At 46.8% G+C, this 12,330-nt stretch overlaps 1 protein-coding gene across 1 annotated transcript in view; it reads left to right on the top strand.

Moving 5' to 3' along the window:
- The first annotated feature begins 1,207 nt into the window (after positions 1 to 1,207).
- The window catches only part of WNT3 (Wnt family member 3), a 55,839-nt gene continuing 44,716 nt past the window's right edge, over positions 1,208 to 12,330 (top strand). Inside the window, exon 1 of the mRNA XM_063354693.1 lies at positions 1,208 to 1,357. Within this exon, the coding sequence (XP_063210763.1) occupies positions 1,278 to 1,357 (80 nt within the window). The 5' untranslated portion in view covers positions 1,208 to 1,277. The remainder of the gene's footprint in view (positions 1,358 to 12,330) is intronic.

Below are 12,330 nucleotides of genomic sequence, written 5' to 3'. Positions count from 1 at the left end.
ATATCCATTGCTTTGCAATAAATTGGTTTGCCGGCTACTTCTAAAGCACCCAGTCTGCAGGTGGTCATAAACTGGGCAGCTCCACTGCAGGCAATAGAGCTGGGATTGTTGACCATGCTTTATGAGCAAAACCACCTTTTTTGGCTTCTGCCCTTTCTTTGTCCCATTCCATTGAGTCATCCCCTAAATCTCCTACTCTGACACAGCAGCTCCTGTAAAAGCAGCGTCTCCATGCAATAACAAGGGTTTTCAAGGAAAATCTTTGTTGGGTCTATTTCCAACAAGCAACCTCTATAGAGAAGTGATTCTTTTTTTTATTACGTGTGTGGGTTTCTGATAATATTTTCATCTTTTGGCACCCAGAGATGCACTTCACAAGAAATCCATCAATGGGACATCTTCCCGTCTGCCTGCTCCACTCTCACCATGACATGGCTTTCTTTTCTCAACAGAAAACCTGGCTGACACCGCTTCCCCCGCTCCGTCCATCCCACCCGCACACTTTGAAAAACCTGGGCAGCGCAGATTTCACTTAAAGTTCATAATGAGTTTTGCCCACGTGGCTCACATCAACGCTTTCAGAGGGTTATTCTGCCTCTTTGGTGCTCCCATTAGCTCGGTCTCCTGCAAGGGTTAACGTTCACCTCCCTCTCCATCTAAAGAATAAGTTGTCTATCTCACCCCCACCGTGAGATTAAGCGCAATCGCAGTCACCCTTCGTCCTTACCTTGCAACGCCTTGGCATGCCAAGCCAGAAGCAGGGTCTGTGCATCCTGGGTTTCTACGTGAAATCTAAAAAATAAAAAAAAAAAAAAAAAAAAAAAAAAATTTAAAAAACTGGGAAAAAAATAATAAAATCCAAACACCCAAAACCTCACCGCCCCAGTAAAGTCTCTTGCAAAGAGGGTTTCTCCGTGGAAGCGAGGGCTAGGAACAAAGTTGTGGGGTGGAGGGGGAGGAGGGCGTGATTGACAGCCCTGAGCTGAGACTCATCCCTCACCTTGGGCCATGCGGTCTGATTGGCTGCCTGCTGACATCCCCAAGCCCTGCACTTTTTAATAGACGCTTTTGGATGATCTACAGGGAAAAGGCTTGGAGAGGTGTGTTTCTGACAAGCCAGAAAGTCATCCGCACTACAAGGGACTTTGTTTAACTCTTTTTTTTTTTTCTTTTTTTTTTTTTTTTTTTTCCTGGAAGGAGGGGGATTCTTCATTTTTCGCACTTAATGTTTTTCTGAAAACTTCGCTGAGATTTTCCCCTTGCACCAGCCTGGACTAATGGATTACCACCTGCTTGGACTAATTTTATCTTTTCTCTTCAATGGCACAAAGGTCTTAGCCGGTTACCCAATTTGGTGGTAAGATTTCCTCCCCCCCCCCGCCCCCCCACTGCCTCTTGTTATGATTGATTAATGAATTAATTGATTATTAGCCATGGGATTCGTGTGTATGCGTGTTCCTTCCTTTTCACCCTTCGCCCTGCTGAGCTGGCCACGACTGCATGTTTGATTCTAAGCATAATTTCTTCAGATTTGACCGGTAATTAGTCAAAAGTTTGGGGGTTATTTTTAAAGGGCAATGTCTAGGTTTCCCTTTGCGCAAATGGAGTCTTCCCCACCACTCTTAATTTCTCCATTTTTGTCACTGTAGCAATAGGCATTTGTTTTAGATGTAAAAGGATGCGTTTTTATTTTCTCGTGCAATAGGAATTTTGTCTGTCGCACGACTGTGTAGCAGGTATTTCCTTCCTTTCCATTAAACGGTAATCGATCCTTTAAAAAAAAATTAATTTTATTTTATTTTTTGGCTGATGCAGTTTTTGGACTTCTTTCTCTTCTTTTGTTGTATTCTGTCATGTGAATTTAGTCCGGCAAATAAGCTGAGAACGCAAATGGCACCTGAGAAAATATTCATTAGTAAAATTCCTCCAAGATGGATTTTGTTCTTTTTAATTATGGAAATGTCACTTATTTCCATGCACCAACAATAAAAATAATTTTAAAAAGATTTGGTTATATCTTATAATGTGGCTGTTAAGAAACCTGAGTGACTTATTTTAAAAATAAATAGAACAGTATATAAATAACTATATTAACAAAATGTAATTGGAAGCACTTTGTAACAAAAATTACAGAATAAAACATTTCAGGTCATTCAGACGCAGCAAACAGCGAGTTGCATAACAGAATATTTCAGTTAATTTCTCTCTTTATCATGTAGGATTTCTCAGTGGAATATGTCTCGTTAAGTTTCTGTATGTGCCAGGTAGGGGCTGTAAGCCTCATCATCTCTAGGGCGAGGAGGGAGATGGTGGGATTTGGTGCTGCTGAGATTCTTGGGTTATTTTCGCCTTTCCAGAAAAGTCTCTTTTTTTATTACTGAATTAGATCCTTTCAGTACCAACATGGAGATGGCAAGAAGTAGGTGGGAGTGAACTTGGAAATGGACTGCCATGTCTGCGAATATTTAGAAATCAGAAGGGAAAAGCCGAATATTTTTTTTTTTTAATAATCCACTTATTACCGTGGACTTTGAGAATGAAAATGTGCAGTTCCAGTAGAGAAAGACTGAGAATACAATGAGGAGTCCACGCTCAGGAAGCATTTAAAAGCTACCCAGGTTCATGAAATGGCTAAATCACAGCATGTTTTCCTAAAGAATTAAATTATTTCCTCGCCCTGAGCGTGGCTGCCGAACTTCAGGACCAAAGCCTGGGGCAGGGGAGCCTACCAAAATAGAGACAAGCATCACTTTGATTCCTTACATCCCTTTTCTCCTTCATCTGGGGACCGGCATGTCTGAACGGGGGTGCGCGGTGGGTTGTAGGACAGGTCAAAAATTGCGTGGCTGGATCTAAAGGCGCAAATCCGCGTGGGGCAGAGGTACCTTGCCACAACATCCGCTCTCCCAGGGTCTCATCAGCTCCTGACCTGCCTCAGGCTTTGATATAAATCGGGATTTAACGCCTGAATCAAGGAGGGTTTCGACTCTCAGGGCAAGGAACCAAAATCTTCTTGAAGAAAAGGTCTGGGTTTTTTTTTCACCGTGAAGCAAAAACGTCCCTGTGAGCAAAATGTCTCTCCCTGTTTTCAGGAGAAGACGCTGCAGACAGGTGTCTGCCCCATGTCCTTGCCTTCACCCCAAATCCTTACAGGTTCACCCAAAATGAACAATACAAAGTAAGACAGGAACACCAGGGTGCATGGCAAGCAGCATCCATGGGAGAGGAGGGAGTCGAACAAGCTACCCGCAGAATTTCATTCTGTAAATCCGCACCGTGAAATATTTTTTGGAGATTCTGACAATGGCAAGGTGCCAAAGAGCCTCCGCTGCACTGACGGGGTGTGATGAGGTGCCCCACGTAGGACTGAGGGGCTGTCAAAAATGGCATAGGGTTTTAGAGGCTTCTTGAAGGCTGAAGGAGCAGAAGGGGAGAAATACGTGGGCCAGGGCTCCCCAACTGCTCGGGCAGAGACAATGCTTCCCACAGCACACAACATTAAATACCTCCTTCAGTCCCACCGAAGGCTTTGAATATGTGCTCTGTGGAGCTGAGATCTTATGCACGGTGTACTCTAGCATGACGTAATACATAATCTCTAAAAAAGCATCCTTCTCCGGTTGTGTTCCTGATCCTCTGATCTTTAGGCAGGCATGCCACAGGCTCTGGGGGACGAGTCCCACTTGCAGGGTTCAACACACCCCAAAACAGGGGGAGGGAACCAAAGATGGGGCACAGCATCAGCCCAGGCACCTGCGCTGGGCTCCTGCATCCCTCCCGGCCAGGCTGGACCGGAGATCATCAGTGCGTCCTTATCCTCAGCTAAACCCGTCTCTGCTAAATACGAGACTTTCGGGAAGACCGTTCATCTTGCGGGACCCCAGGGCTGCTGACCAGATGGTGCCTGGTCCTGCTGGTGCAATCTTACTGGGTATTTTTCTATGTATAGGGAATATTTTGGCAATGAAATCAGAACACATCATTGCTGCTTTGGGGCATAATTGGGAAAAAATTCCTGTAGCGGGGAGGAAGCGTCTGAATGCGCACAAGGAAAAAGAGTGCAATGAAGAGGGGGTCTCGGCACCTTGTAAATGGGTGTAGGGGTGGCTGGAATAATCCGTGTGCTCCACAGTGCAGTCAGACAATGCCGGCAAGCACGACATCAACGACAGTGCGGTGGAAGGGATAAAAGCAAAAAGATGAAGCTGCTGAGGGTTTGCACTGAGTTGTATTTTTACCGAGGGCCCGGGGAAGGATGCTGGCCACCTGGTTATGTTATCTAGAGAGAGCACAACTCAACAGCTTGCATGCCATCACGTGGGAGGGTGGATCCTGCCCTCGGCCTCAGCGGTGACACGCTATATGCAAGGCAGTGAGGCTCAAGCCATCAGCCCTTGGGGCAGGGAGCAGGCTGGACGGGCGGCATGCAAGGGGAAAGACTTTGGGGTGCAAATACAGATCTGCAGTTGTCCAGGCTCGCTGGTGGCAGCGGGATGGCGGAGCCCCTGGGCTGCAAAGCCAAGCGGGGGGGTTTGCAGGCCAGCCTGTTTGATTGCTAGCACCTCCCTGACGTGGTCTTGTCCTCAACCAGCGAGGAAATGCCTGAGCAAGGTCCAGGGATGGCGCAGACTGTGGATGTAGCCTTCAGCGAGTGGGGGTGGTGTTTTGCTATGGGTCCAATCCTATCACAGCAGTGAAAAGGAACAAATGGGGTACAGATGGGAAAAGGTCATCTAAATGCTGCCTGCAAGAGTGTTGACAAGAGGAGCTGAGGCCAACAAAAGCTTCCTCAGATGTTTGTCCAACACTTATACTGTCCGGGTTGCTGCTGCTAACAGAGAGGCAGAGAGGGAAGAGACGGAGAGACGCAGTGAGGCCACGGAGACCCAGGATGCCTGTCCCTTCAGGGATGGCATGGATGGAAGCAAAGTGGGCAGCAGGGCCGTGGATGGCACCCCAGCCCCGCAGGCAGCAGTCATGGGTCATGCCAACACCCTTTTTAGGTGCCAGCAGATCACACTTGGAAGTCATTTTTTTAATCACAAATACCCTTACATGGACAACAGGACACTTCGCAGTCATTGGGATTGGGCGGGTTGGTCAAGGTATGAAAAACTGGTCAATGTCAGTATAGACAGACTGATGGATGGGCCCAGGGCTTTCTGGTAATGTCCTGAGAGATTTAGATTAAAATCTAGCCCATAGCCAGAGCTGTGTCAGTGCTGGCCAACAGGGATATTGTGGCCCAGGAAACAACTAGAAGCCCCTCCCTGGATGCTTATACATGTGCAGAGACTCAATAAGGCAACCAGGGTTACAACTCCACCCATGAACTGTGAAGAACTACCAAATACTCTCCTCTTACATGAGCATCATTCACCAAGGAGTCTTGAAAACCTCTGGTGTGTCACTAGCCCGGAGAATGGAGGCAGATATGGAGTCATTGACGTAAACAGGGAGTAAAAAATGCAGCCCCACTCCTCTCATTGTTCCTCGAGACATAGTATTAATAGATCACTGCCCATAAACGTGACTCTCACCAAGTGCATCCCCATCCAGAATTTGTTGGCCTCTAAGCAGATGACTGTGCAACTGGAAGAGTGGCTTTGACTGTCATATGTTATTAAATTTTATTTCTATCCCTCAGAAATAGAGGGAGGCTGGAGGTTTTGGAAGTTGGCTGAAGATCCCAATGGGTCCCTAGGAAGAGGTAGACAGAAACTTAAAAACATGTTCTCACTGGTCTCACAGTAGCTTCCTCATTAGGAAAAACCTGTATATGAAAACCATTTGCATGTGGATGCAGTTTGAGGTGACACGTAACTCGTCTTCTTCAGTTCTCAGTGTCTCCCCTTGCTGTAATGAACGGGAGACTTCATTCTCTTGGCAGTCTTGTTTTCTTCCTTCTCTGAAGGTTCAAAACATTTATATCCTGCAGTCTGTGTTTTGTTACAGGCATGTGGCCCTTAAAGCTTTATTCGAAAAGAATAAAATTGCAGTGCAGCACCAGGCTGCGAGAGTGGGTTTCCTGATGCCAATCCAGCTGCACTGCAAAGGAAGAAAAAGACCCCATGTATAATTTTCCTACAGCTTAAGATGCAGCTAGTTCTGGGGAAAAATGGCTAAGATAATGACGGAGTTCATCAGTGACAGAGCTGACGGCACTTACCGTGCAAGCCCCGAGGTGCTGCTCTGGCTCCTGGTCTGGCACGTGAAGCCAAAGCACCTCCACCCGCAGCCTGCGCCACGAAGATCTGAACTGGAAGAGCTGACGCATAAACCACACGTCACCTTCTGCTGACATTGCTGGAGGGGTGTTAAGACCCGCTGGTGGCTGGTGGGTGATGCCGCAGACCACTGCCCCTCCACGTGCCGAAGCTTGTCTGCCAGAGCTGGGGGTGCAGCTGCCTGGGGATTGCAGTGAGGGCAGGGGTGGTGAGGAGAGGTGCTGGGGTGATGGGTGGCTGCTCGTGAAAACAGCTGTCAATAACTAAATGGCCACAAGCGTTCAGGATCTTGTGGGTTTAGAGGTTTTCTTCAGCATTTTCCGCAGCCAGGCGTGGCCCATGGGAACCCATATCACCACCCTGACAAATGGGGTGGCTGGTCCAGGCCATGTTACTTTCATGAAAAGCTCTTACTTTGAGCTTTTCAAGCTGGAATTCAGGTTCATCATCTGTCCTGTAGAGCAAACACGCGTGGGCGGCCCTAAACATTGCCAGAGGAGATCTTCTGAGGATGTACAGCCTTGTGAACCTCAACAGACCCCAGGTGTTGGCAGAGTGTTAGCATGGCCAGGTAGCACCTTGTCAGGACCAGTGGAGTCCTGAGTTCAGTAACAGCTTCAAAATGCTACTAGAACACAGCAGTGAAGAGCAATAAGAAATGTACGCATTTCCCTACAAACCAGGAAGTCTCATTCCCTGGAAAACTCACCACTCACGCCTCCTGCAGTGTCCCAGCCCCAGAGGCACACCCTGTCCCGCAGGGCCAATGCAAGCTGGAGCCAGAGGAACATGGGGAGAAGGGCTCTGACTCACAGATAAAGACTTAGAAGCGTTTCTGCCCTTAAGCCAGAAATCTCTGTTACCATTCCTGTAACAAAATTCAGAAGTAAATTTCAGTGGTCACAAAGAGCTTTTAAGAGGCAGTTTAATTGGAAACCAATCGCTTTTCAGTTGAATCCTTCATTGTGGTGGATCATGTGGTGGAGCTTCCATCTCTGGAGACATTCAGAACCTGCCTGGACGCATTCCTGTGTCACCTGCTCTAGGTGATCCTGCTCTGGCAGGGGGGTTGGACTAGATAATCTCCAACGGTTCCTTCCAACCCTATGATTCTATGATTAAAAGTAGCATTTGACAAAGTGAAGTACATGCCTAAGGGACCCCATGCACTGGAAATTTAGGAGGGACTCCTGGCCACCCGGTACTCTTAGCTCATGTCTGATTGTGGGGTGTTGGGGATGCTGGAGGCCATCAACCGGTGACTTCCCATGCCAGTTGCTCTACATGCTGACTTGCTTCCCCAGCTAGATGTCAACACCCACCTTGATGTGGACAGGTAGACACTTCACACCCACTGGCAGAGTTGTGTGTACGCAGGTGGGGAAACGGTGACGATGGTTACCAGCGGGACTATGAGTCCACAGCTGGGCTCATCTCAAGCAAAATGCACTGTGTGCTGGGCTACACTGCGGGTGGGAGTGTGGGCAGCAGATCAAGGAGCTGTCATCCTCTGCTTGGCACTTGGGGCACCTGTAATTCTGTGTTGAGAAGTGTCCCCTTCCTCCCCTCCCCAGCTCAAGAGGGATGTAGAGAAACTGGAGAGTGGCCAGTGGATGCTTCCAACACGGTAAGGATCCGGGATGCATGGTCTACCAGGAAAAGTGGTGGGAATCTGGGCTCATTTAGTCTGGCCAGAGGAGACTGAGTGATGTTCAATAGCAGCCTATTGCTTCTTGAAGGGCTCGTACAAATGTGATGGAGCCAATCTTTTCTCTATAGGGCCAGACAATATAGCAAAGGACAATTGCCACAAGCCAGGACTTGGGGGTTGGAACAAGATGATCTTTAAGGTCCCTTCCAACCCAAAGTATTCTATGAATCTATGACTTTAGAGGTTTATGCTTACATGGGGGACCCTCCTTGCTCCGGAGGGTGGTGTGGCCCTGAGGCAGGTGCCTGTGGAGGAGAGGAGACCCCCTCCTTGGACATTTGCAGGACTCAACTGCACGAAGCCCTCTCCACCCTGGGCTGGTGCTGGGGAGTGTCCTACTCTGAGCAGGTGCTTGGACTAGAGACCTCCAGCGATCTCTCAGCCATCGTTTCTGTGACCCTGGTACACCCTTTGCTGAGGCCAACGGCAGTGCTATAAAAGATGCCAAGTGTGAGACAGGTCCTGGGTTGCTCAGTCTCCAGCGTATGTCTAACAGGCAGTGGGACCTTCATTAGGATGCTGAACACAGCAAAGCAACGCCCATCCATGCGACAGCCCAAGGTTTACCATGGCAACGTATGGCCCAAAAAACACGTGCCAAGGAGAAACCCGATGGTCACTCCTGTCACCCCTGTCACCCCTGCTATATGTCATATGTCTTCTGTGCCCATATATGAGTCATTGCCACCCCAACTAGGTCACGGCGGGTCTTTAGCCAGCACTTTCTCACTGTGCCTCTTGTCTCTGTTGGTCTCCAGCTCCTGCACTGCAGTCACTGCTCTGCTGGGTGCGTGAGCCAAGGAGAGACGCAAGAAAGCCTTCAGCCCTTCCTCCCTCCCTGTAGGCACAGTGCAGACCTGGGCAGTTTGAACCGTCAGAGGACATGACTCTAAGGTCAATAAATCACTTCTGACTTAGACTTCCATAATTTAGCTGACACTCTGAAGGAACTTGATGTCCAGTGCTGCCCTGCGGGCCCAGTGAACGCTGCCCACATACTCACCAGGGCTGGTAGCCAGGAGGCAGAAGGTTATCTTCCACCTGAGATCAGCGACAGGGTCTCAGTGATGCTCATCAGGCCTTTCCACTGCCAAGTCAAACAGTTCAACCTAAACTAGTGGCTGGATTTTTTTATGGAGAGGCAGGAAAATATCCAAGTAGCCAGTTTAAAAAAAAAAAAAAAAAAAAAAAAAAAACTGAAAAGGGAACCTTAAATATGAAATAATAAAGATTAAAGAATTGTGCTGTGTAGTGAAAATATGCAGATATATAATACACAGCATTTAATTACCTCTGTCATGTATGCAACTGAAAAATGTCTTCGTCTGATGTGTGCTACAAATCTCAATTTCTAAGGCTCACCAGCAGATAGGCCAGCCATCCAGAAATGCGCCCCATCTACTGTTCAGGCACAGAAGCTGTTGGTCCATCTGCCGACAGAAATCTCAGTGTGAGGAAGAGTGCAGTGCCTCTCTTGGACCATGAGCACCAAGCTGCCTTGATCAATGCATGCTTAACATACAAAAATTGTAGTCAGTCAGGTTAGCAATGGCATTTGTTTGGATATGTCTCACTGCTAACACTCTCTCAGCCTTGTAGATCCCATTTGCATGACTTGTGTTGAGCCAAAGTAGTATCTATGGCAATTTGGCTCAAATTGAGCCTGTTTTGAAATTTTTGCCAGGCCTGAGTGAAACATCCTAGGCACATCTAGTAGGAGTCTTAGCAGCTGCTAGTTACTGTCTTCCTGCTGACCGCTGTTTGGCTGGTTTTAATATGTGACAGCATACCAAATATGGAACATTTTTGAGCACTAAAGTAGAAAGAATTCTGGATTTAGGGTCCAGCCATTCAGCAATGTGGACACACCCAAAGTCCCCGATGAAAGTCAAGGCCTTTGTGCATCTAAGAAATACTTCTGAGGAGCTATTATCATATTTATAACATTATAAAGCTCATACCAAAGGCTTTTTGAAGGTGGATTCATGGATTTTATTTGTGTCCATATGGATAGGCTCATGTCTCAGGACGTATGGTCAAACCTGGAAATAAAAATCCAGTAGGCTGGCATTCCTTCTTTATTCAAGCACACTCTTACTCTTGGTTTCCTAAAGGCAATGTCTCTAAATGGGGCTTGTAATGGAAATCATGCCCAACCTGTCATAGCTTTAAAAGGTTATAAGTTACTTCTCAAAATAATAATCTATGGCAAGAGAATTGTGATGGCATTTCTCTCCCAGAAAGGTAGGATCCTACTGTACGCAAACCTCCGAGACACAATGCTGCTGAGGGGAAGACGCTACCACTCGATAAGGTAGACCTCCAGAAGGTCTATCAGAGATCTGAGCTTAGAAAGGATGAAATCACCTGGTCTCTTTCCTCTGTTGGTAGACAGAGCCACCCAATACCTGAAGACTAGACACCTGTTTTCCACTGGCTGTTGTTGGGAGGGGACAAGAAGGCCTACAGGAAAGCTGGGGAGGGGCTGTTTGCAAGGGCATGGAGCCATAGGACGAGGGGCAATGGTTTAAACTAGAGCAGGGCAGGGTTAGATCAGCCATTAGGAAGAAGTTCTTTCCACTGAGGGTGGTGAGACACTGGCCCAGGCTGCCCAGAGAGGGGGTGGAGGCCCCATCCCTGGAGACATTCAAGGCCAGGCTGGATGAGGCTCTGAGCGACCTGATCTAGTTGAAGATGTCCCTGCTCACTGCAGGGGGTTGGACTAGATGGCTTTTAGAGGTCCCTTCCAACCCAACACATTGATTCTATGATTCTATGAAATCTGATGTTCACCAGCTCCTGCATGTGGCCATAATCTCATTCTTCTTCAGTTCCCAATACCGCTCAGTAGATCAATCAGTGATTTCCCTAAAAGACCTGAAATGGGAAGGATTTGTCAGGAACTTGACTGCATAATTTAGATATCCCATATATAGAGAGTTATTGCTTGTGTTCCTTAAATTAAATCTGAGGTTCTTTTCATATATACAAATAGAAGTGTTTTAATATTACTTAAGTTCGGAGGTATGTTTTAATATTACTCAAGTTTGGAGATAATATTATAGCAGTACTGACTGTAATGAAAAGCTTCTGACGGGGGGGTGGGGGGGTATCAGGCAATATTATTTAAGGTTGTTTAGTGGAAGTTTCAGGATAAAGACCATATCAGGAGTGTGACACGGTAAAAACCAGATCTCAGGACCAACCATAGGGCACAGGCTGAGAAATGTTGTGCTATTATTAACACTTAGTGCCTTTTTAACACTGTGTCTGCATTGACTCCTCCTGAATTTACAGCTTTTCCTATGATAATACCTGAAAAGAAAGCTCAGGACTCGGCATATCTTGAGAGTCCCCACCTCTTCCAGTCCAGCAGCACTGCGTTTCTTACTATTTACGCTGCCTAGGAGTGTAGCCAGGACTTCTTAAAAATTCCAAACTAACCTGAAAACAGAAGGTATTTGCAAACCACTGGGTAAGATAGTGGTTCTTTACGAACATATCTCATCATCCCTTGTCTAACACATTACCCTAGCTAGAGGATGCCTGTTTCCAGACCGTCCATCCACCCAGCTTATTTAGTAGACACATTGGCTCGTGCTGATGCAGGTTAGTCAAGAAAACCTCCACCATCACCTAAGAAAGAAACTGTGAGTCATCCTCGGCTGAAAGGGCTTACTGCTAATGCACAGGCTTGAAAAAATGGAATGTTTACCCTGTTACAACAAAAAAATGTTGATCACCAGGATCGTTAGTGTAGTTGCTTTGCCATCTTTGAAAACACGAAAGAACTATGCTTTGATAAGCAAATTTGCGATGATAAAGGAGCCAAACCCTTTCTCATTCCTTTTCTGAAGATAGGTTTCCTGATTTGCTAATTTACTAATTTGTTTTTTTCACAGTTATCTGAACCTGCATGGTTTTAATTAATCTTACAAATCTAATCAACTCTAACTGGCACCTTTCCCAGTACTCGCATCTTTCATATTTGAACGAGGAGCATTTTCCCTGAGCCGCTCTAGCATTGCATTGGCTCAGACACCGGAGATCTTCCTCCACCTTTTCAGGAATAGACCCTCTGAGTTTAAAACAGAAGGAGTTAGTGTTAGCTGATAAACTTTTGATTTTATTTTTTTTTTTTAAATTATGGACCCATTCCTATGTCTCATAGTCATCCAGTTCTCCTGAAGTTACTTTCTAGCCATTGTGAAGAATTATGATTAAGAAATTTGCAGCGATCCTTGAAAACTGTCACAGCTCCAGTGCAGTTCCAACAAGGGCCACTCAACTCCTTACTCCTTATTCCTCTCCACCCACTGGAGATATCTGCAGCGCAGGCAGCTTCGTCTTAGCTAGTTGCCTTGCTGACAATGGCATGTTTGCAGAATGGGT

The sequence above is a fragment of the Chroicocephalus ridibundus genome, chromosome 17 (assembly GCF_963924245.1).
Source record: "Chroicocephalus ridibundus chromosome 17, bChrRid1.1, whole genome shotgun sequence".
Taxonomy (NCBI): Eukaryota; Metazoa; Chordata; class Aves; order Charadriiformes; family Laridae; genus Chroicocephalus; species Chroicocephalus ridibundus.
Note: the sequence above shows the minus strand (reverse complement) of the source record. Positions and strands in the feature narration are given on the sequence as shown.